This window comes from Mobula hypostoma, chromosome 21 (assembly GCF_963921235.1).
Source record: "Mobula hypostoma chromosome 21, sMobHyp1.1, whole genome shotgun sequence".
In the NCBI taxonomy this organism is placed as follows: Eukaryota; Metazoa; Chordata; class Chondrichthyes; order Myliobatiformes; family Myliobatidae; genus Mobula; species Mobula hypostoma.
Genome location: NC_086117.1, coordinates 20,258,808 through 20,284,686, shown reverse-complemented (window position 1 = coordinate 20,284,686; position 25,879 = coordinate 20,258,808). Strand labels below are relative to the sequence as shown.

General features: G+C 45.6%; 1 protein-coding gene across 9 annotated transcripts in view; it reads right to left on the bottom strand.

Annotated features, from left to right (window-relative positions):
- Window positions 1–25,879, bottom strand: part of LOC134359846 (dynamin-1) — a 256,455-nt gene that overhangs the window by 3,989 nt on the left and 226,587 nt on the right. For 8 of the 9 annotated variants that reach the window (XM_063073578.1, XM_063073577.1, XM_063073575.1 and 5 more), the window contains 4 exons: window positions 22,825–22,998; window positions 21,347–21,588; window positions 20,970–21,194; window positions 6,658–6,698 (listed from right to left, as the gene is read on the bottom strand). In XM_063073578.1, the coding sequence (XP_062929648.1) occupies window positions 6,677–6,698; window positions 20,970–21,194; window positions 21,347–21,588; window positions 22,825–22,998 (663 nt within the window). In that variant the 3' untranslated portion in view covers window positions 6,658–6,676. Of the gene's footprint in view, window positions 1–6,657; window positions 6,699–7,428; window positions 7,508–20,969; window positions 21,195–21,346; window positions 21,589–22,824; window positions 22,999–25,879 lie in introns of all 9 variants that reach the window. The other variant, XM_063073579.1, reaches the window with a different exon arrangement.

The window sequence follows — 25,879 nt, the reverse complement described above, 5'->3', positions numbered from 1 at the left end:
ATATTCTTTGACATTGTATGTGCTTTCCGTAACAGTTACAAATCGACAGAATACATGACTAGCTGAGGAATCACATTATAAGCAGACTCTATATCTAAGCCACATAGAAACATAAGGTGTGAGGGGCCCAGCTGAAGCACACTGCAGGCCCTCGGCCTGGTCTGAAGTCTAAGAGGCTTGGCTGAATCAGTCGGACAGTGGCAGGTCAGGTAAGCTAGGTGGGAGATCTCCTGTTGCAAAAAGAAAGCACCACAAGAGGAAATAAAGACACCTATTACCAGTCAACCACCATAGCACAGTAAGATTCAGCCAGCATCGCACTACAACGTGAGATTCTCCTGCGGTGGATCATGGAGATCATTAAAAGTGAAATGCTGAGGTGCCTTAGCTAAGTAACTTGCACATTCAACCTCCATGAGTTCATTACCCTTCATAATAAAGAATCCTCTCTGCTCAAAGTACTTCAGCCTGGGTGACTGTTTCAAAATGTAAGAAAAGGTGAGAGAGGATTCGTAATGCATCGTCATCTACCACAGCCATGTTGACAATCTCTGGACCATTGATTTTAGCAGAAGCTTGGCAACAAAGGAAGAAATGGTGATCACTGCACATCAAATTGGATTGCAATAAAATGCAATAATTTCAGTTATTAACTGGGAGAGGTCACAGGTTATTGCCCCACATGCAGTTAGTTTTCCCACTTGAGCACCTCAGAATATCCCATATTCTGGGCACGAGAGGGAGGATGGCACAGGGTCAGACTGACCCACTTTTAGGCTCTGATTATGATGATTTGAACTCACTGATGAAACAGAGAGGGCAGGTTAAAGAAGCTGAGGCTTGGATTGATGGGCCAAGACAGGTCATGTATTGGTTAGCTGAGAAGAGTGAACAACAGGGAATTGGTTCTCCTTGACTATAAAATTTTATCTGTTAGGGAAGATTCTGTAGGTGTCAGCAACCCTCTTCCAATGGCGCTTGGCCAATCTGCTGAGTTTGCAAACAAGTCTGAGAATATGTTCCAATATCAAACACACCTCATTAAGGGCAAAAAAAGCAGCATGTACCCAGCATATAGATACAATATTCCTTTGGGGTGCTACTGCTTAGTTTAATTGATAGCCTCCATTTCCATGACTCGAGTAAAATTTCAGTAACAATGAGACTTGTGCCCAAAACCAGGCCGACATTTCAGATAATTTCTTTTCAACGTGATCCCAATCAGAGAGGCTGGTAGGCTGATCAATTTTAGTAAGGACCATTCCTGAAATTGCAGCCAAATCCTCTTGTGCAGACCTTGATCCAGGATCTTTAGACCTTAATAACAAATCCTTTTAATAATGATTTACACAGTCTGAAATGAAGATAAAGTTAATACAGCTGCAAAGGAGGATGTACCACAGTGCACGCAGAGGTAGAATCACGGATCGAAATGACATGCAATCATTCTGATGGCCCAAGGAAGGAGATCATTGAGGATCCTTCACCTTGCAAGTCTTAATGTCGACTCGCACAGCCACAGCTCAATGCACTGTGTAATGAACAGCGTGCAAGAAAAGCTTTTCACTGGATCTCGGTACATGCGGCAATAATAAACCAGTTCCAGTTCTGCAGGTGAGAAACAACGTGTTTTGTTCACAACTTCACGTGGCCTGCCATCGTCAGTGTTGGAAAAATTATCCTAGTGACCAGTCACTTGGCTGCTAGGAAATGTCCGCCACGGTTCCTAGCTCACAGGAGCTCCATTGATCTTGGAGAAGTTGACAGAGACTCACACAGATTCACTAAACTCAGGCAAAAACAACAGGAATTGCTTCACAAAGGCTGGAGAACAAACCTCCATCAACTAAAGTTGGGTCAAGCAAGTGGGGTTCTTAAAAAAAAGATGTAGGGGGCAAGGAATCAGGGGTCGTTGAAGACCTGCAGGGTGTGGTTGGTAGTCACGGGGAGAGGGTGTAAGGCATCAGAGGAACAAGGATCTAGACCCAGAGGACATTAGAAAGACAGTGAGAAGCAAGTCCACAAAACATATCAGAAGTGTTAGAGGAGGAAGAATTGTAGAGTGAGCGGGAACAGGGGTGAAGGGTAAGCATTTCTTTGGTGGGCAGCTGATGTCATGGGGGCTGCCAAACGAAGGCCAGACATTAGAGTAACTGCGGAAGCAAGTAATCTTCTGTTACAAGTTCCCCAATGGATGCTGCAGTTAGGTTCTGCCGTGGGAGGCAAAGGAATCTGGAGTGCAAAGCACTCCCATACCCACAGGGCACATTTATCATGTACCCTATGGGCTTAGGAGGTGACAAGGACACCAGTCCTGGTGCAGGGTCTCGGCCCAAAATATTGACAACTCCTTTCCTCCAACAAATGCTGCTCGAACCCCTGAGTTCCTCCAGCCGATTGTATGATGGCAGGGACACCGTTGCAAGTTATAGCAGCAGATGGAAAGAGGCAAAGTGCCAGGTAAGAGATATCACAGGGTGGAAGTTGCCAGGGTCTATGGCAGAGTCCTGTCAGCAGGACACTCAGCCTCCCATGATGGTAATCAAGGCAAGACTATATTGTTACCCACGTATGTCCAACCAAACATGATCTAGAGCTGGACATCAGGCAAGCAGTAAGAATGCACCAGAGATGGAGAAAGAGTAAAGAGAGGTAGAGATGGTTGTGTTCAGCACGTGTAAAGAAGTTCACCCTATGTCCACAGACGATGTTATTAAGAATCAGAATTCCTGTACTCCTATACCCCTGGATAGCCCTCCTGTTCGTTTTAGCACAAACAAGTCTCTGAAACACAAACACAGGTCACTAGTTACACCATAAGAAACAGGAGCAGAATTGGGCTACGTGACCCATTGAGCCTGATCCGCAGGATAGTTCACGTATTGCTCACTCCCTCTCCCAGAATGCGTCTGTATTTCAGAGAAGAGAATGGAGCAATATCAGTATTGTTTTGAAATGACAAATCTTCACTACAGATTTGTCATGGTGACCTTTAAAGTTAGTGTGATCTATGGATTCAGGTTTATTTGCATACTATACTTTTCCCACATGTTTTTCAGGTGTATGGCAGCTTTTCAGAGAAGGTATTTAAAAAAGCAGAGCATGACAGCATGAACAATTTAGATTGGGAAATTCTGAATTTGTTTTTAAATGACTCATTAACAGTCACCTTTGGAGCCGCAACATAAAATGGTTTAACTCGCACAATAGCTACTTTCAAATTTGTCATTTCCACCAGGACGTGCAAAGTGCTGTGTGGAAACTTGTAGCAGAACCACCACCTGCCCCAGACCCGGTTTAGATAGACACCATGGGCAGGCTGACTGTGCATAATGATTTTAGTTCGGGAGCATGAACTTCATGTCCAGTCATCCACTCAGCAATATGTTGAGCGAGAGCCAGATTATAACACGACACGCAAAATACACGCATGCATCGTACAGTGGGGGTGAGGGGGGTGGGCACACCGCTGATGGGAAATGCAGTCAACACAACACAACAACAGTCAAGAAATTTTCCACTGACGTTTTCTTTTGTGTTCTATTGTCAAAATTGAAAGGTGGTCTGAGAAAGTGCTTTCGCTCTGCGTCATTCACTGGATACTGTGTTAGGTGATGGCTCCTTTATCATTTTGTTAGACTTGTTTGGACTTTACAAGCTCCTTGTCTTTCCCCTGAATCTGGAATCTCTTTGTGATACTGAGCCAGTTCTTGGAAACTGCTTCCCGAACCAGTGGAGCCTTCACAGCTAACTGGTTCTTTGCACGTGTCACTCTGGCTGGAGGTGGGAGACTGGTTTTGGTGCTGGCAGTGTGTTTGGCCACATTGGGTGATGACTGTGCAAATGTTGTAACATGGTCAATACGCTGCCTAGGTGTGACCCGTTGTTTGTTCAACCCCACCGTGAATTCAGAGGTACAACAACCCAGCTGGTAGAGCTGCTGCCTGACAAATCCAGCGGCCTGGGCTCAGTACTGACCTCTGGTGTGAAATTTGTACACTCGCCCTATGACTGGGTTTCCTGTGGTTTGTGGGTTGGTAGGTTAACTGGCCCAGAACCAGATTCCTGATAGTAAGCTGGGTATCAAATTAGACCATAGAACGTTACAGCACAGTACAGGCCCTTCAGCCCATGATGTTGTACCGGCCTTATAACCTACTCTAAGATCAATCTAACCCTTCCCTTTACATAACCTTCCATTTTTCTAAGTGTTTCTTAAATGCCCCCAGTGTTTCTGCCTCCACCACCACCAATTGGCGGGGAACGTGGTAAGACAAAGGTTACAGGGAATACTACTGGAGGAACGAGGTTGCTCTGTGAGCCACCGTACACTTGATGGGCCAAGAGGCATCCTATTTGGTGAGGGACAATGCAAATGGAGGAGTAAAGGCAAAGGACTGTAACATGTACTTCACTATTACTGTTTCACACTGTCACACAGGTCAGATGTCCAGCATCCATCTCCAGATTGGTAAAGACAGTGTAAAACTGTGTATAATTTATCCTTACTATATATATATATTTTCTGTATGATACTATGTGCCTGTAATGCTGCTGTATGCAAGTCTTTCATTGCACGTGTGCATACGCGTACTTGTGCAGGTGACAATAAACTTAACTTTGACTTTATTTCGGCTGCAGGATGTTTTGGTATTGTCAAGGATGCTATGTAAAAGCAAGTTATTTCCTTTGCACCCTTACAAATTGCTGGCTGTGTACTTCCCCCGCTAACCCGGTGCAGCGTCACTCTCCACGATTCACTGAATGAATCGTCAGTAAACGACACATCAGTGGAACTAAAGAAATCGGCAGAGATGGGAATAAGCTCTTACAGGTGAGATAATGGAGCCAAAACCATTTTGGAAGCAGCTTTGTGGAATCAATTGGTTCTGTGATCTTTTCTCATCCTTGACTTTGTCATACATTGTGTTTCTGGTGTAGCTATGCACCAGTGGCAGCTAAATGAGCAGACAATTCACCAAATACTCTACGTTACATTCAAAACACTCCAAAAGACGGACACGGTTACCCAGCGCTATGATAATGCCATTGCACTGACAGTGTTCTCTGTAACAATCACTTTTCGTTGGTAGCTGTTGGTGTTGGTAAAACTTGAAATCCCTTTCATCCTTCCCCAGTTATCTCTCTGCTGCATCCCAGCATGTGTGTAAGACTTGCTGGTGGTCAGCCCTGGTAGTGGGGGTATCTGAAAACTAGGGCGGAGGGAAGGTTCTGATGGACTTCATCATACCCATCGCTGCGCTGCTGCTACACGGCGGGCACTGACACGGGAAATGATGGTGAGGCTCAACTGGTGGATGTCCACAGGCAGGAGAAATTCCTGAGCTACTGAACGGAGAGTATGGAGACAGGGATGTGAGGGATAGGTGGGGAGATGATTGGGAGTGAGGGGAGGGAGAGGGAGAGGACAGGGAGTGGTGGGACTGGGAAATGCAGGAGAGGGAGTGAAATGGAGAGGTGAGGACAGAGGGAACAAGGGGAGGGCTGTGAGGGGATGGGGAGGGAGGGGTGAGAGAGGAGTGAGAGTGACGTGATGGGTTATGCGGGGACGGACATTGAGGGAATGGGCATTGAAGGGGCAAGGCATGAGGGGACGGAGAGAGGGGATAGAGAGGGAGGGGATGGGATTGAGGGAATGGGCATTGCAGGGCCAGGCATGAGGGGACGGATAGGGAGAGAGGGAACAGGGAGTGAAAGGATGGGGAATGAGGGGATGGGGAGTGTGGGGACGGACATTGAGGGAACAGGCATTGAAGGGGCAAGGCACGAGGGGACGGAGAGTGAGAGGATAGGGAGAGAGGGAACAGGGAGTGAAAGGATGGGAAATGAGGGGATGGGGAGTGAGAGTAACAGGATGGGTAGTGAGGGGATGGACATTGAGGGGGCAAGGCATGAGGGGACAGAGAGAGGGGATAGGGAGAGAGGGGATGGGTAGTGAGGGGATGGACATTGAGGGAACGGGCATTGAAGGGGGAAGCCATGAGGGGACGGAGAGTGAGAGGATGGGGAGAGAGGGAACAGGGAGTGAAAGGATGGGGAATGAGGAGATGGGTAGTGAGGGTGATGGGATGGGTAGTGCGGGGACGGACATTGAGGGGGAAAGGTGTGAGGGGACGGAGGGTGAGAGGATGGCCAGAGAGGGAACAGGGACTGAAGTGGCTGGCGTTGAGAGGGCAGGGAGGAGAGACCAGGTCTCACATCTAAACCCTCAACCCAGTGCGGTGCCAAGAAAGCTTAGCGGAGAAACAAAAGGACAGTTGCTACCAATGAAACTGGATTCCGTGACAGAGGACATGAACATGTTTCAAACATCAAAAATCAGGAAGCGTTTCAACAACCTCTACTGTATGCTCTGCACCAACCCCACTGGGATGAGCCCCAACAGCTGGGTGGAAGGATGGTTTCCAGGCACTGCCTTTATCAATGAAGAGGAAAGTGGTCACAAAACACGTCTGAGCCAAAGATGTTTTCATGACAGGGCAACACAGACCATGATATCCTCTCATACATTTGCTCCACTGCCTCCCGATAAAAGCAGTGGCCTCTTTATTGACTAGTCCTATTGCAAGGAAAGGTGAAGTGGGGGCCATGCAGCACACAGTGGAGGAAACAAGGTGAATGAGCAGCAGCACGTACCAGTCGAGGGTTAATGTCCTCAGGGATCACTTATTGTTATTCTGAAAGATAATATCAAATAAAGATGGCAGACAGGCAAGGTCAAAGGTTACAGATCATGAAGACAAAAGCACATGTGAAGAGCTCTCCCCTGCTGTGGACAATTCTGCATCGCACAAACAAGCTCAAACCAAGGCCCTCACAAACAAAAAGGTACAGGTGCCTAGAGAGGACAGACATTCATTGTCTGGACCAGTGGTATTCACTCACCTTCTGTCAGGCACCAGACTCCCAGGAGTGGTCCTGCTCCATGGGTAAAGGGAGAAGTGCTTTCAGTAACAACGCCAGAGAGTGCCTCAGCCTGAGGCCTTGTCGTACACTCAGCTGCCAATTTCCAGCCCTGGACGTTTTCTGATTGAAGGCAGAACCATCCATTAGAAAACAGGAATGGAGTAAGTTCAGGACTGGAACTTCCGCACAGGCCCTTTAGTTTCCTAGAAGCCTGTTTTTTTTTTCATCTCTGGAGACAGAGCTCCCCATCCTTCTGGTGGTCTTCCCACTTGGAAGGAAGAGGTAGGGATACACGACCCCAAGCAACAGCTCCGACAGCATCTCCCAACCAAAAGCCCCAGGGAAACCCAAATCACGGGAGAAGGGGTTACAGGACTCCATCTACCCCACCAGAATCTCACTGGTCTAGACATTGCTTGCCTTTTGGGCTAGTTTTAGTGATGTGTGTCAATGCTTCTTTATATGGTGATGCACATTATGTAGCAAGGCAATTTACAGAACCTGGATGTTTGTCCCCTGTAGGAACCCGTACTGGTCCCAGAGCAGTTCAGTCCGGGTCAGCTAGAACCCCTGCCGGTCCCTGCGAAGACAAAAGTTAGGTCATTACTAACACCGGCCGTCTGACAGCTTGTGCTCTTTCTCCGCCAGTTTCTCCCTCCCCCCTTCTCTTGAAGGCCATCATCGATCTCCGGATGTCTGTTGCCTTCTGTCCCCATGGTCAGCGTACTGTTATCCCCGCGGGAGACTGGCAGCAAGATGTGGTCCAGAACAAACTGAGGTGGGGGCAGACTCAGCGACATCTCTCGAAAAGGAAATGTGGTTAAAGACACAGAAGGGTGGAGGACGTACAGGAGTGTGGGAGAGAAATGCGATTAACAGATAGTATCACCAAAGAACTAGGATAGACATGTTGATGCCGAAGCCCTCTTCTATGCTCCACGTTTCTTTGTATTAATCGGTTCCTTAAGTGGACAGGGCGTTGAAATAGACCTTTGGGCCCAACTTGCTCAAACCAAAAGGTGCTCTCCTAAGCTAATCCCATTTGCTTGTCTCTGACCCACGACCCACTAAACTAGGGGTTCCCAGCCTTTTTTATATGCCATGGGCCCCTACCATAAACCAGGTTGCAAACCCTTGCTCTCAACCTTTCCTATCCATGCGCTTATCCAAATATCTTTTAAATGTTGTTATTGTACCTCCTTCAACCGCTTCCCCGGCTGCTCGTTTTACAAATACACCACTCTCTGCATGGAGAAGAAGTTGCCTCTCAAGTCCCTTTTGAATCTTTGTTTGTGAAGCCTCAAACCACCAGACTCAAGAACAGCTACTTCCCTTCAAATATTTCGTACTTGAACAAACCTGCACAACCCTAATTACTACCTGAATAGAGCAACACTCTGACCACTTCGCACTACCATGGAACTTGATTTCATTATTTTTTGTTCTAATTGCCTTCTCTTTTATATCACTTTGCATAATTTGAAATGCTAATTTATGTTTTCTCATAAACTTTGTATATCCATTGTGCCTATGCATACACGCACTTGTGCATATGACATAAACTTGACTTTGACTAGTATTACAATAGACAATAGGTGCAGGATTAGGCCATTCGGCCCTTCGAGCCAGCACCTCCATTCACTGTGATCATGGCTGATCATCCACAATCAGTACCCTGTTCCTGCCTTCTCCCCATATCCCTTGACTCCACTATCTTTAAGAGCTCTATCTAACTCTTTCTTGAAAGAATCCAGAGAATTACAACTCCATTTATTTACCTACCTTGTATCTTTTTTCTCTTGCTTTCTCTACCTGACAAAGATCTGCTTCCAGCACTGCACTAGTGAGACAATTCTTCCATTTCAATCCTTAAGCGATCCTTAGCTCTCCCATTGATCTCAATAGTGGGTATTTGATGACCCAATGGTGTTGAAAAATGGCATCTGCACCATGTCCTCTCCATGCACCCTACTCTGCATGTGACCCAGAGTGTAGACAATTTCTTCCACTGAGGTATGGTCCAGAGGCAGGTCAATGGGACTAGACAGTTTAAATGGTTCGACGTGGAGTAGATGGGCCAAAGGGCCGTACTTTTCTATGACTCGATGACTCTAAGGGCCCAAGAGATGATAGGACAGCAAGCTGACTCACAGCACCAACCAACTCCCCCTGTCCGCTGCAGTCTCAGCCTAACAGACTTTCTCACAGAGCATGGATTAGATTTTAATGTAGAAGTGAGACAGCAGCTGCATCACGGCCTGGTTCGGAAATTGCACCATCTCGGATCGCAAGACCCTGCAGCGGGTAGTGAGGCCAGCTGAGAAGATCATCGGGGTCTCTCTTCCCACCATTACAGACATTTACACCACACGCTGCATCCACAAAGCAAACAGCATTGTGAAGGACCCCACGCACCCCTCATACAAACTCCTCTCCCTCCTGCCAGCTGGAAAAAGGCACCGAAGCATTCGGGCTCTCACAACCAGGCTATGTAACAGTTTCTTCCCCCAAGCCATCAGACTCCTCAATACCCAGAGCCTGGACTGACACCAACATACTGCCTTCTACTGTGCCTATTGTCTTGTTTATTATTTATTATTATTTGTTGTAATGCCTGCACTGATTTGTGCACTTTATGCAGTTCTGGATAGGTCTGTAGTCTAGTGTAGTTTTTGTGTTTTTTCTTACGTAGTTCAGTGTAGTTTTTGTATTGTTTCATGTAGCACCATGGTCCTGGAAAACTTGTCTCATTTTTACTATGTTCTGTACCAACAGTTATGGCTGAAGTGACAATAAAAAGTGACTTGACTTGGCTTGACTTGAAAACATGTCTGCGAGAGCAGATTTTAACCTCAGTTCACGGAATCGGCCACTGGGTGGCAGTGTAACAGTGGTGCCACGGGATTCAACTTTGAATAATCCAAAGGAAAACTCAGTAATTCACAGGCATGCAGCTGACACGTATAACAGTGAGTCCCGGTTTATGTGTCAGATAATTAAACCCATTGGCCAATAGGATTGTCAGGCAGTTCAACTGAGGAGTTAAATGGTCATCTTGTACCTGCAAATTCAATTTTCATATTGAGACGTGTCTGGACTACAAAGGGTCAGAATATCTGTTTAAAACTGCATTTAATCAGTGGCCTAGATGAGGCCTGATCCCATTTCATGACATCTTTGAAAATTTCTCACACACAGAGGATGGAAGAGAAAGCTAGAATTCTGATGAGCTGTTAACTTTCCAGTTACAACCTCCTCCTTATTCTTCTTCCATCGGGCTCTGTCAACCCTTCAGTGTTTCACTGATCATTGTATTGGGGCAGGCTATTTGGCCCTCCAACAGTTTCTATCATTCATTTAGAGCAGGGGTCCATGGACCCCTTGCTTAATGATATTGGTCCACAGCATTAAAAAGGTTGGGAAACCCTGAGTTAGAACATTCTGAATAATATCCCTTTTTTTTTATTAATGCAATCGTGACCAGTAGCCAGATCAGAGATGCTGATCAAGTCAACCAGTTCCCAAAGAGAACTCTGATAGGCCAATCAGATGGTTCACTGCTGCTCAGCGATAGGACACAAAAAAATCATATGTACAATTAAGAAACATTAAAAAATAGTAGAAATACTGGAGTCATGATGATCATGATGAAGTCTGCTGGAGAGAGACACTTATACACATGCTGTCCTCCATAATTCAAAGAGATTGAAGGATAAGGTTGCAGGGTGACAAAACGTGGCAGGAGCACTTGGAACTAAAAACTAACCACTACTGGGAGAAAACAGCACCTGTTCTTTCCCTACTTCAGTATCTACCTGGGCTCCCTTTCCCTTCCTGCCAAAGATCTATCAATCTCTGTTGTGACATTTTTAATTGGCACCCTCTCCAATCCCAGCCCATTTAGCCTTTTATTCTGGCAGGGGTTGGTTGGTTGTTACCAGCTGTCTCGTGTCAGAGTTCCTCCTAAATTTTATCTGCCATCTCAGTAACACTTAGGTATCAAGTCTGAAGAGCTTCTTCCCTTCCTTGGCTGACCCCTCTCTTCGGCAATATTGAGATGTTTAGAACCAAGTTCACCATCACTGTGCAGTTGTGGTCTCCTTGCCTGAAGAAGTACAAACTGCCTATATGTGCCATCCTTCCTATAATGTACCTGGTCCTCTCATTTTAGAAAGGATGTAGAAGCTTTAGAGAGGGTGTCAAGGAGATTAACCAGGATGCTGTCTGGATTAGAGAGCGTGCCTTATGAGGATGGGTTGAGCGAGCTAAGGCTTTTCTCTGGAGCAAAAGAGGATGGGAAGTGACTCAATTGAGCTACATAAGCTGATAAGAGATACAGATCAGGTGAACAGCTGGAGACTGTTTCTCAGGGTAAAAATACCTCATACGAGAAGGCATCATTTTAAGGTGACTGGAGGAATGCATTGCGGGGATATTAGAGGCCTCTGTGTTTTTACACAGAGAGTGGTGGGTGTATGGAATATGCTGCTAGAGATGGTGATGGAGGCCAATACATTAAGAAGATTTATGAGAACCTTAGGCACATGGATGAAAGAAAACTGAGGGCTATGTGAAAGGAAAAGTTCAGATTGATCTTAGAGAAGGTAAAAAGGATGGCACAACATTGGAGGCCCAAGAGCCTGTACTGTGCTGTAATGTTCTATGTAAGTCACACCAAGGGTTTATTAGATACATTCTTGGGATGTGAAACTTTTCCTATCAGGAGAACAGAAGTGACTCATAATCTTAGGAACAGCAAATAGGAAGCTATTTCATGGAAACAAAAAGTCTTAGAGGACTGGACAGAGGAGTTGAGGGGCTGAAGAGTGTAAAGCTCAAGATGATGATCTCAAGATAAGTGGCAGGTCATTTAGGATTGAAATACGGGGAAGGACCTCAGATGGTAGTAAATCTTTGGCAATCCCTTCCAAGCAGGCTGTGTAATCGTATGTAGCGATGCTGGTGGGTTTTTGGGCAGAAGGAGAGGCAGGGCGTATGAGGCCATGGATAAGGAATGACGGATTTTGCAGGGAAAATAAAGATAGTAGACATGCAGTGATCTTACTGAAAGGTAGGTCTGCATAGTGTGGAGATAAAGCCACTAATAGCTATTACTCTTCACCTAAACACCTGATCATGGATCCACAAAACACTAGATGTTGGAATCTGAAACGATCAAAAAAGCTGGAGGAACTCAGAGAGTCAGGAGGGAAATGGGCAGCTGGCATTCCATCTTCACCTGAAACTTTGACTGTCTATGGTTACTGCCTGTGCCAGTAAGCTCTTCCAGCAATTTGGTTTTTGCACCATCTTATTACCTTCATTTCCCCTACACTCCTACAACCCTCGCTTCTGGCTGGGCTTGTTAGTCTCTGTCTGGGTTTCTCAGAGTTACGAGAAGCTTGTGTGTGTTGATCCTCTTCCATCTCTGGAATGTGGCGTACACATTCACTACACCAGAGTATCAATGGCCCACTTAGCAAGTTAGTGCTCCAACCCATACACAAGTATGACTTAAATATCCTTGGTCTTGCACCATTCATTTGTATTGCCTCTGCTGACACACCAGTGTATGTAAGAATCTTTCCTTCCCTCCTTCCCCTCCCTCCACATCCACCACGACTTTCATGCTCACCGCTACTTTTGGCGTCATCACCCTGGCAACATATCTCCACGAACAGATTGTTTAGAGGCAAGAGAAGGCAGAACTCAGTGTACATGGCGTGAGGGGCAGTGAAGGATGACCTGGGCTGAAGGTGGTCATGACAACAGAGATGTAAGGGTCGACCTCAGTAGCTGCACAGCAGTGAAAATGGGTACCACAGGGAAACAGCTCCTTGTGCCATTACATAGTGGAAACAATTTCTCCCCCTTTCCCCCCGGAAGGAGTGAGAATTGAACAAAACTGACAGCATACAGCACGGGCGTTCAACCTTGCTGTTGACTGATAATGATTGTTGATCTAGAACCCAAGCTTCCTTCCTCATGCAATATTCCCTCTAAGGTGTGCGCGTTTGCGCACACACACATTGTTTACTTGTAGTGCACAAAGGAATTTAAACTGCACACAAAAGGTTGTCACCCTCTACCCCATGTGCAATCCCATTTCCTTTTCCAGTTTCTGAGGCAGAAGGTGTTGACAACATGGAGTTTACGATGATCTGTCTGCAGATTTTAGAACTCACTTATTTATATGCTTTTATTGAAGAAATTATTCAGTGTGCACTGTTGTTGTCACTGGGCAAAAAAATTGCACAGCACAAGATTTTTGTGCACACTGGTCATTACTAATTAGAGGGAACATTGTCCGCATCTAACCTCAACTACAGCCCAATATTTGTCACTCTGTCATGTATTTATCTCATTTCCTCTTAAAAGGATCAATACAATCCACTTCAACATCTCCGCATGATGTAGCCTCTTCCTTCTGACCACACTGAGTAAAGCGAATTCCTGAGCGGGTTCAGCAGGAACAAGGTTTCAGCAGTGACCACCAGGTCTGGAGATGAGGCGTCAGCCAACACAGTCCTGGTGGGAATTCCTCCAGCCCTCCCCTCTTCTCCACGCCAAAGAACACCTTCCACCCACCACCGGCTTCCAAACTTCTGTCCCACCAATCCACCTCTGTGGAATGAGATATAGCAGACTGGAATTTTTCTAAGCTTTGTGTAAATTCCAGGCTGTGTGAAAACCAGTCATTATTTTCTGCATCACCACTGACGTAACCTAACACTTGCTTAGTCCTTTTGGTTTATGGCCCTGTTCTCATATAACGACAGGAACTAAAACTGGGACACCCACCACCACACCTTAGGGGTTTCTTCCATTATGTTATTGGTTGACATTCCTTTTTTAAACTCTTAAGCAAAATCAGAACTCTTGGGATGAAAACTGCATCATGTTCTTTTACACTATAAAACTGTATCCCACCCATTTCCTATACTGTCTTTACTTTCTGCAAACACAATATAATTAATATTGGGATCAAATGCAAAGTACAGAAGGAAGTTGAATGATTTATATATAGGATGTTGGTCATCTGAATCTGGTGAAATGTGGACAGTTTTTATGAAGGATAGTGGGAGCCAATTACTAGCTAGCATTGCATACAAGAATTTTCGAAGACTTCGTAGACCAAACTCAAGGGTTTTTTGATCAGACTGAAGGTAACTGAAGTAGGGTGGGTCCTGAGAGCCTTACAGCTCAGTCCTGTTGCTGCCCCCTTTCCGCGTCACCCAGTCAGCATCGTTACTTTAAAAAGGTGTAAGCTCAGTGGCTAAATTGCACTGAGTGGGGAGAAGTCTTCCACAACTGAACTGGGATTGTATGCCAACATCCATCACTACTTGAGGAGCAATACTGCCCAGTATGGATGCTGATAATTCTGGAGGTGCACAATGATGTTCAATTTGGGAACATAAAGATTTTTTTGTGAAAGGTGGCGCTGTTTGGAAATATCAATATTCATTCATGTGATTGCAGGTGCCCCTCACACCTCTTTTCTTAGGTTCCAACAATGTTAAGAATCCCCTGTCCCATCCACACATCCCACCTTCATGCCCCCCTGCCTTGGCTCATAGAGACCTCTGTGCTCTCTGCCCATCTGACCCCTTCTCCCAAACGACCAGTATCTGCTCCTTCAGATACTGAGGCCCCAGGCTCGGACATTCCATCGTGAAAACGTGTTCTCTCGCCCTCAGCATTGGGACATCCTTCATCCCTTCCTTTGTGACAAAGAGTTTTCATCCGCTGATCTAACTTCCATTTAGGTGGTTTCAATGAAGAACTAGATTTATATTCTTCTTTCTGCCAGCCCCCCTTCTCTGATTTGCCTTGGCCCATGTTGAAAAAAAAAATCTATTAATCTGGTGCACTTGGAACTTGTGGTAAAGAGCAAGCCGATTTTCTGGATGCTACTGATATTAATATTCCAGCACAGTTTTGATTTTTTAATCTGTTATGACAGTAGAATAATAAATTTTCCAGTGAACCCCATAACTTGAAGTGGAATTCCTGCTACGTTTCACAGGAGGATGGGAAGCAGCAGCGGTGTGAGTGTGGAAATCAGGACCCTTATGATGGGATATCTGTACTGGGGTCCCAAAGGGTGAAGGGGAGTGTGGAAACTGGGGTCCCAGTGTGTGTGGGAGAATGGGAACTGAAGACTTTGCGTGTGCGCTGAGTTGGGAACTGAGATCCCGGCGTGTGTGGGAGTGTGGGGACTGGGGGTTGGTCCCAGTGTGTGTGGGAATTGTGGTTCCCATTTAAGGATTGGGGTCCCAGTGTGTGTGTTTGTGTGAGTATGGGAACTGGAGTCCCAGTGTGTTTGGGAACTGAGGTCCCAGTACGTTTGGGAGCCTGGCAACTGGTGTCCCAGTGTGTGGGCGTGTGGGAACTGAGGTACCGATGTGTGACAGATTATGGCAGCTGGAGTACCAGTGTGTGTGGGAGGATGGGAACTGGGGTACTGATGTGTTGTGTGAGGATGGGATCTAGGGTATTGATGTGTGACCGAGTATGGGAACTGGAGTACCCATGCGTGATGGAGTACGGGAACTGGGGTCCCAGTGTGTGGGGGAGGTTGGGATTTGGGGTACCTGTGTGTGACAGAGTATAGAAATAGGGTCCTGAAGGGTGAAAGGGATTTAGGAATTAGCACTCAATGAGTCAGGTGCTCAACCATTGGGATTTCCAATCCGAAAGCAGATTATCAGACCTTTTGTGTACTTGCTGACTTTGAGGAGAGTGGGGTGATTTTATTGCATCATGTAGGAATCTGAGTCGGACTGACTGGCAATTTGTCGAGATGATGTTTCCCCCATTGGGGGTATCTGTAACTAGATAAGTCATTGATACTGTATATTCAATCCTATGATGGACTATGTTTTGAAAAATGGTTGAGGACAAGATCAGTCCAAACAGCAACATCTGGGTTAGCAATCTCAATTATCATGAAATCAAAAATGAAATTCAATTTTAAAAACACAAGTTAAGCCATTTAAAAAAAATATTATGCAGGGCTTTATCAGCAAGATAATAAAAAGTATTCATAGTTATAAGCTGCTTCACCCATCAGTTATACCTGATCTCCAGGGAAAGCACTGCAGAGGTGGTAGGGGGTGGGGGAAGAAGCGTTCAACCCATGGATCAGGATTGTGAGGCCGTTGGTCTCAGGCTGGTCAAAGGCCTCAGTGTTTCCTTGTGGTTTCGTGGTGAATGGGGCTACACAGGCCAGACTGCTGCTTCCTCCTTCAACAGACCCAGCAATAAGCACACCACTGTAGCAGAGGCACCCTTTAGCTATGCCCTGGGTCAATTTTTTTGTTAAATTGACTGTACTTCAAAAACATTTGAGCAGCTTGCAGGAATAGCTATTATAAGGAGTCAGCTGGGGATACACCTGGGGCGGGGGGCGGGGGGGCAGAGCAAATGGAATGAGCGAACCAGACAGAGGCAAGTACAGATACACAGACAGAAAAGGAAGGAAAAAGACACTCACTCAACTAGACGGCTGAACAGGAGATGACAGAGAGGAGAAACACAAGAAACATAGAAACATAGAAAATAGGTGCAGGAGTAGGCCATTCAGCCCTTCGAGCCTGCACCGCCATTCAGTATGATCATGGCTCAGAACCCTGTACCTGCCTTCCCTCCATACCCCCGATCCCTTTAGCCACAAGGGCCATATCTAACTCCCTCTTAAATATAGCCAATGAACTGGCCTCAACTGTTTCCTGTGGCAGAGAATTCCACAGATTCACCACTCTCTGTGTGAAGAAATTTTTCCCAATCTCGGTCCTAAAAGGCTTCCCCTTTATCCTCAAACTGTGACCCCTCGTTCTGGACTTCCCCAACATCGGGAACAATCTTCCTGCATCTAGCCTGTCCAATCCCTTTAGGATTTTATACGTTTCAATAAGATCCCCCCTCAATCTTCTAAATTCCAACGAGTATAAGCCTAGTTGATCCAGCCTTTCATCATATGAAAGTCCTGCCATCCCAGGAATCAATCTGGTGAACCTTCTTTGTACTCCCTCTATGGCAAGGATGTCTTTCCTCAGATTAGGGGACCAAAACTGCACACAGTACTCCAGGTGTGGTCTCACCAAGGCCTTGTACAACTGCAGTAGTACCTCACTGCTCCTGTACTCGAATCCTCTTGCTATGAATGCCAGCATACCATTCGCCTTTTTCACCGCCTGCTGTACTGCATGCCCACTTTCAATGACTGGTGTATAATGACACCCAGGTCTCATTGCACCTCCCCTTTTCCTAATCGACCACCATTCAGATAATAATCTGTTTTCCTGTTTTTGCCACCAAAGTGGATAACCTCACATTTATCCATATTAAATTGCATCTGCCATGAATTTGCCCACTCACCCAACCTATCCAAGTCACCCTGCATCCTCTTAGCATCCTCCTCACAGCTAACACTGCCACCCAGCTTCGTGTCATCGAACGGACACAGATAACTGAGCAGGGAAATCAAAATGAGAGAGGCAACCATGACAGGCAAATGAGCAACACAGCAAAAAAAACTTCACACAACAAAATGTTCAGACACAGCGGCATAGGAAGAGTTAAGCTCAGGGAACAGAAAAACAAACGGGAAAAAGAGGGAAAGTTTGAAAAGCAAGAGAGGTTGCAGGAATAGGGACGAAAACACAAGGGACAGCTAGAACTGGGCTAGATATTCACACTGCAGGGACATCTCACCAATGGATGGAGCTCATGAGAAGGCAAAGTTATACACAGTCAGTGGAGTTAGCTCGGTAGGTGAGCTAAATGAGCATATCTTGTTCCATTCTTGACTAGAAATATAGCTCAAAGAAAGAATCCATATGAGAGAAGCAATTCTTAAATTTGACCCTTCCTCAGCTTGGGTGAGATCGGCCACTGTAAGCTGACCTGTATAATTTCTATAGGAAGGGGAACTGTCTATCTGGTTTGCTGGGAGCCAGCAGCAGCTCAAATAGCCTCACATGCAGTAATAGATAAGTAAGTGTATTGATTTTTTAAAACTTAATTTTCATAGCCCTTTTGAAATGAGAATTGCACAAATTTGCAGACTTCTAAGCACAATTTGTCTAACCAAAATTTAATACCTGACTAAACTAAATTTTTATGTTTCAGTTATAAAATTCTATTATATAGTGATCCCTGGTCCTTAAAGATACTTAATTTCAAGATTGTCAATGAATCCTTTTCTCATTACAGAACGTTAAAAGTAAATTCACTTGTTCTTTCACTGGTTTCTTAACACATTTATCCAGAAAACCATCCCTGAAACATTCCTCCACACTATTACTGTTAAGTTGTTATCGCCAGTCTCTTGGGACTATTGCACCCTCCAGTTATACGCACCTCTACTTTCCAGATATATACCCTACATTGCCTGTCCTGCTTGGGGAGTCTATGAACAAACTCCCCCACCGCTTTATTTTCACCATGGATGTCCAGTCCTTATATACTTCCATCCCCCATCAGGAAGGTCTCAAAGCTCTACGCTTCTTTTTGGATTCCAGACCTAATCAGTTCCCCTCTACCACCACTCTGCTCCGTCTAGCGGAATTAGTCCTTACTCTTAATAATTTCTCCTTTGGCTCCTCCCATTTCCTCCAAACTAAAGGTGTAGCTATGGGCACCCGTATGGGTCCTAGCTATGCCTGCCTTTTTGTTGGCTTTGTGGAACAATCTATGTTCCGTGCCTATTCTGGTATCTGTCCCCCACTTTTCCTTTGCTACGTCGACGACTGCATTGGCGCTGCTTCCTGCACGCATGCAGAACTCGTTGACTTTATTAACTTTGCCTCCAACTTTCACCCTGCCCTCAAGTTTACCTGGTCCATTTCCGACACCTCCATCCCCTTTCTAGATCTTTCTGTCTCTGTCTCTGGAGACAGCTTATCCACTGATGTCTACTATAAGCCTACTGACTCTCACAGCTATCTGGACTATTCCTCTTCTCACCCTGTCTCTTGCAAAAACGCCATCCCCTTCTCGCAATTCCTCTGTCTCCGCCGCATCTGCTCTCAGGATGAGGCTTTTCATTCTAGGACGAGGGAGATGTCTTCCTTTTTTAAAGAAAGGGGCTTCCCTTCCTCCACAATCAACTCTGCTCTTAAACGCATCTCCCCCATTTCACGTACATCTGCTTTCACTCCATCCTCCCATCACCCCACTAGGAATAGGGTTCCCCTGGTCCTCACCTATCACCCCACCAGCCTCCGGGTCCAACATATTATTCTCCGTAACTTCCGCCACCTCCAACGGGATCCCACCACAAAGCACATCTTTCCCTCCCCCCCCCTCTGCATTCCACAGGGATTGCTCCCTACACAACTCTCTTGTCCATTCGTTCCCCCCCATCCCTCCCCACTGATCTCCCTCCTGGTACTTATCCGTGTAAGCAGAACAAGTGCTACACATGCCCTTACACTTCCTCCTTTACCACCATTCAGGGCCCCAAATAGTCCTTCCAGGTGAGGCATCACTTCACCTGTGAGTCAACTGGGGTGATATACTGCGTTCGGTGCTCCCGATGTGGCCTTTTATATATTGGTGAGACCCGGCGCAGACTGGGAGACCGCTTTGCTGAACATCTATGCTCTGTCCGCCAGAGAAAGCAGGATCTCCCAGTGGCCACACATTTTAATTCCACATCCCATTCCCATTCTGACATGTCTATCCACGGCCTCCTCTGCTGTAAAGATGAAGCCACACTCAGGTTGGAGGAACAACACCTTATATTCTGTCTGGGTAGCCTCCAACCTGATGGCATGAACATTGACTTCTCTAACTTCCGCTAAGGCCCCGCCTCCCCCTTGTACCCCATCTGTTACTCATTTTTATTCACACATTCTTTCTCTCACTCTCCTTTTTCTCCCTCTGTCCCTCTGAATATACCTCTTGCCCATCCTCTGGGTCACCCCCCCCCTTGTCTTTCTTCCCGGACCTCCTGTCCCATGATCCTCTCATATCCCTTTTGCCTATCACCTGTCCAGCTCTCGGCTCTATCCCTCCCCCTCCTGTCTTCTCCTATCATTTTGGATCTCCCCCTCCCCCTCCAACTTTCAAATCCCTTACTCACTCTTCCTTCAGTTAGTCCTGACGAAGGGTCTCAGCCTGAAACGTCGACTGCACCTCTTCCTATAGATGCTGCTTGGCCTGCTGCGTTCACCAGCAACTTTGATGTATGTTACCAATATTTTCTGCCTGGTACTCATCCCAATCCAATCCTAGCTTCAACTTTTCTGAGAGAAGATCACTTATCTCCTTTTATCCTGTCTTTTAAGATGAGGATTGACCCAATTCTTCTTCTTATGTTGTCAATTTTGCTTACTTTTTCTCAGAATTAAGTATCCTGGACTACTTAGACTTCAATCGAGATTGCTTTGCAATAACATCGCTGTAATGCCAATTAAATTTTACTCATTTATTTCTATTTGTGTCATTCATTTACCCATCCTGTTATGAGTTCAAATAAAGAGTCCATGGCTTTATTTTCTTGCCATTTTCCCCCACTCCGACTCTAAGTGGAAGTACACTCTTATACTTTCAGGCATGTCTTGTTGAAAGAGAATTGATCATGATCCATTTTGCTGCTCTGCAATGTTGCTTTACTTCATGACCCTAGTCCATCCTCCTTACCTCTGTGTGCTGAGTCCATCCTGCAACCTCAAAAAATATTGTGAGAATACCCACCTGGAGTTGGTAAAGCACACTAGATTGATTGCTAGATCGGAGGAGGTGACTGACAACTCATTGCAACTCAGATGATCATGGTCTAGTGGGCAACTCAAATTATTCTAAGACCACTGGGTGGAAATGAAATGGGAGATTGCACGGAGAGTTGATTTAAGTGTTTGTTTTAACCCCTAGCCGCTGCTCAGCCTCGTCCCACACAAATGGGCAGACCATCATTTCAATAAATACACAGGGGCATCGCCAGGTACAGACATTGGCACAGTCTGGCATTGTGATTACCTAATCTCCTTCCGCTTCATTTTCTAAGTAAGGCACTTTCAGAGAATTCTTACCTGGGGACCCCGGGCGGAGCTCGGTTAGGCCGGGAGGGGACCTGAGGTGGAGCTCCAAATGAATCGGTCCCAGGTCGAGAGGGGATTGGCGGGGCACTGCCGGGTGGTCCTTGAGGAGGTGGTCCAGAGGGAGGTGGTGGACCAGGGGCAGGGCCACGGGACAGAGGCCTGACGGGGGGAACAGCAGGAGCTCTTCTCTGTGGTGTTGGACTTGAGGTTGGAGATCTAGGGGGGAAGAAACCAATGGAAATCATTAATAATGCAATATCAGAGAGAGAAAGAGGTGGATTCGGCATAGAAAATGCACAGCATGGCTGCACTGTGCCGTCTCTTTGCATCAATCAGGTGAGATTGGGGTAGGATTCGTGTTTACTTACCTTCTCCCAGATGGTATTTCCCTGACTCCCAGCCAGGAGTCATCTACAGGTGGTGGGAGAGGGGTGCTAATGGTGCTGGTGTTGATGTCACCGATGATATTCAAGGCTTCCTTCAGCGCATGGTACATCCGTAACATCTCCTCACGGCGCTGTGCCTGCTCGGCAGACTCTTCCATCAGGACATTCTGGTCTGCACAGGAGTAGAGCTGGGCAAGGAGTTCAGAGTGAATGAAGTCCTTCGTCTGTCAGGAAAAGGACACCAGTTAGTCCTGCACTTAATTTCAATCCCTTTTACAAATGACAGCTAAACCACCCAACATAAAGTGAACAACTGGAATCACGGTTATGGTCACAACCAAGCACTGGCCTGGGAACCAGGTCACGTGAGAGTTGCAGCAAAGACTGGGTCAGGAGCAAACCTAGTTCCAGGCTCAGACCACAGGCCAAGGTCCAAGTCCAGATGTGTTCACTCGAAGATGAATTCGACGGCTCAAATCTAGGCCCAGAATAAGTCCTAACCCTCCTTGGACCTTCCCAACCAAGTTAGCCTCTAAGCTTGTCCAAAACACCAGCTTCTGATAAAAATAAATGCTTAGACCAATAGACTTCCCATAATAGAGACAACCAACAGGGAGGAGCTTGGCAACTTTGACACAAAACAGCAGCTCTCCAGACCTTCACACACCAAATAGGTCCTTCAATGACGGAAAAGTGGAACCAGTGACTTCACTTCTGAAGGTATGACCCTGATCCTAGTGAGATGTTGCAGTAAGGCCTCTGATTGGAAGGATGAGTGTAGGATTGGATTCTCTCACTTCCCGCACTAGGAATGACTTGTTCAGGAATAGCAGGTAAAACAAAAGAGGTGACAATGATATTTAGAGCTCAGTAGTCTAAATGCCATTCTCTCCTGGGCAGAGTGGATGGGTGAGGGGTCGTAGTAAAGGTATACTCCTTAAAATACCTACGAACATTGTTTTAAACATAACTCAGACATTATCCTCCAAGTCTGTCTCTTTTAAAGTTCAAAAGATAACAAGGAAGACATCAAAGAAATTAACTCAGGTTAAATGCATTTTGACATTAAGAAAGAATTGCATTTACATTCATAAACTTTGGATGTCCCATTAGTCTTCTGGCAACACCTCCCAAACCAGCCCGCTCCTGGATTGGGAGGGACAGCACTTGCATGGGAACATGACCTGCCCCAGATCTCCCTCTCACACCATCCCAACCAAAAGATACTGTGTCAGTGCTCAGTCAAAATGCAGGAACTCCCTGCCAGACCACCAAGATCTTCTCAATGCTACCTCTGGGTGGGTAATCAATGTCTTTCTTTGACAATGGTGCTTGCAACCCAAGAATAAATTTTAGAAAGATTAGTGGCTCAGTTTTGCTCTCCCAAGTTCTTTCTCACAAACTGGAGCCCTGACAGACACATTCTTAAGTAAGTGCAAGGAACCAAAACTGGTGCTCACATTGATGATCATGAGATGCATGATCGTCTTGGGCATGAGGTCCCGGATGGTCTTGTTGACAATACCCATGTACGAGTCAACCAGGTTGCGGATGGTCTCCACCTGCCTCTCCAGCTGGGGGTCCATCGAGTGCATGAAGCTGTCCCCAGAGCCATTCTCTTCACTCTCGGTTTGCTGCTTATGAAGGGGAAAAGAAAATAGTAGGTTGTAGCCACAAATAAACTAAAAACTTCAGTGAATCACTCTGCTCTTTAAAGGCCCCGGGGAAAGGACATCCTCTCCACTGGAGGCACTGAAGTCTTTCTCGTGTAAACTGTTGAACATCCTTTTGGAAATGAGGCAGTGATCAGAGTCCAGTGTCAATATAACCTTACAAGAGGTTTTTGACCTTTGGACCTATCTGATGTTACTAAAAGGCAGAGATTTTCAAAGAGACTCTTCCAAGATATCACATGTTTCCAGGAACGCTATAAATTAAATCATAAACACAACACCACCAGAATATATTGTAAGTGTAGTTAGGCCCTTATAATTACTCACATGGTCCTGGGATACTCACAGAACTTACACATAGTACTGATATGGTTATGAATGGCAAAGGCTTCGGGAGTAAACCCTGGGAGAAAAATCTGGAGCTGGAGTCCCTTGCGCAGTTCTACGTTGAGTTCAACGCTAACTAGCAACTGCCGTGACACTGCTGGTGCTAAATTGTATCGGTCTCTGCCGTTCCTTTGGGTTCACTGGATGCGTGGAGAGGGGAAGCTTGCTACACGGGCAACAGCTTGCTTTCCATATTGTACTGCTCTGACTTGCATATCTAGACAGCTAGGATGCAATATCCATGGTTGACCTTGACTGACGAACGCCTTATCATGATCACAAATCACTTGCATAGTCCTTAAATCCACTGAAATTCATTGTCATTCCTCAGACCGCTAAATATGCTTACAGCCTCTAGGCACCACCTAAAGATATTTATAGACACCGATGAGGCCGGATCCCTGACCAGCTAAGACACACTTTCCCTGTCACTCAACTTCCCATCCTGCCCCACCCCAATGATAAATCTGGCAATATGAAATAGCCCCCACAACTCCTCATTTAATAATATATGCTGCAAACTAAATTTTCTCTTCAATATTTTCTGAAAATAGAATAGAGAATTCTTTTAGTTATTTTTTCTGGAATTAATTATTTCCATTTATATTAAACCTCAGTGTGTGGAGGTTTACAATGGCTGATCTCACCCAAGCTGAGAAGGGTCAAATCAAAGAAACGTTTCTCTCAATACGGATTCTTTCTTTGAGCTAAATTTCTAGTCAAGAATGGAACAAAAAAGGCTCTTTCATCTCACCTAACCAGTTAATTCCACAGACTGTGTATAACCTTGCCTTCTCATGAACTCCATCCATAATATTTACTCTCTTGAGGGAAAGCACAGTGTAAATAGTCTCTAATTCTCAAAGGAACTGCTGCATAAATCCAGAAATATTCAACCACCCTCTCCCTGCATAGATTTGGCCTTTGCCCCTCCCAGGGCATTTCCCTTGCATCCCACTCAGCTACCGTTGTGCCAGATAAAGAATTTCACTGAAGTATTAGGAAGGATAAAAGTTGAGAGTCCATTTCTAAGGCTAGAGAGAACAGAGCAGAGCCTTTGTGTCAAGATGAGGGTTATGAAGGAAGTGAAGAGAGATCTCATCATTCAGAGGACTATGATATCTTGGACATTCAGTCACTGAGTACGTTCTACACCACAATCAACAGATTCTTGGAAACCAGTCTAAGATTTGGAAGTCACTGAAGGAATACCTTCATTCTTTTTCACCAGAGCACAAGAAAACCCAGGGAAGGCCCCAGGGAATGAATAGTATCTCTTTCATAATTGTCAGCTCCAGTGTGATTTAATTCCTAGAGGGACCATCAAACCACTTTGCTCCCTCACTCATACCATTAGTCAGCTGAGAGATTCATCTTCACAGTGCTCCTCTTTCCCACAGCTGATTGGAAAGCAAGCACAAATTTTTCTTAACCATTGGATGATTACTGGCCGTCAATCAAACAAAGAGTCCCCACCCTCCAATCTCCAACACTTGTAAAACAGAACAAAAGTGATAGATGTCAATGGCAAAAATGGCAACACTGAGCGTCATAGGAAGTCATTCCTGCCTGTGGCCATCAAACTTTACAACTCCTCCCTTGGAGGGTCAGACTCCCTGAGCCAATAGGCTGGTCCTGGACTTATTTCCTGGCGTAATTTACATATTACTATTTAATTATTTATGGTTTTATATTGCTATTTTTATACGCTACTCTTGGTTAGGGCAACTGTAACGAAAATCAATTTCCCTCGGGATTAATAAAGTTTGACTATGACTATGACTATGATATGATTTCAGGGATTCATAGTTAATTTCTAGCGATCTCCAGGATGTTCCTGAAGCATTAGCAATCCTTTCATTGTGCAGACTCTGGTAACTGTGTATTCCAAGGAAGTGAATGTTTCATCTCAGAAACAGCCAGATATACACAATTTATTCTCCAAGCCACCTCACAGCTTTTATGACATTGTCCTTAATCACCAGCCAAAGTTTCCTGTTATTAAATGCATCAGTTTCCAACATTGAGTCACAACTAGTTGGAAAGGTATGTTGATATTCAGTGTGCCATCTTTGTAAATGAAGAGGGGGTGTGGTACTGGAATGAGGCAGTAATGTCTACATGAGTGACCCCTCCAGCTCTGGGACAGGAAAGGAGGACTACTTCCCACAGCTGTGCAGACGTTGCCACAGAGGGCAACCTCAGCTTGGAGTGCACGTCACCAGTCTTGTCCAATAGTTGCCACACAGCACATGTACCTAGGCGGGAATCTTGTTTGGATTATTGGAAATAATAACTGGATTATGGGCACTACAATTAGATACTGCCCAACTCCGGCCCCCTAGGCCTGAGTTGATGTAGTAGTAGTAGTCGTAGTAGTATTAGATATGTGATTGTAATATTCATGCTTACAGCAAATATGCTTGTGATCTTAATAAGACAACAGGATTCTTTT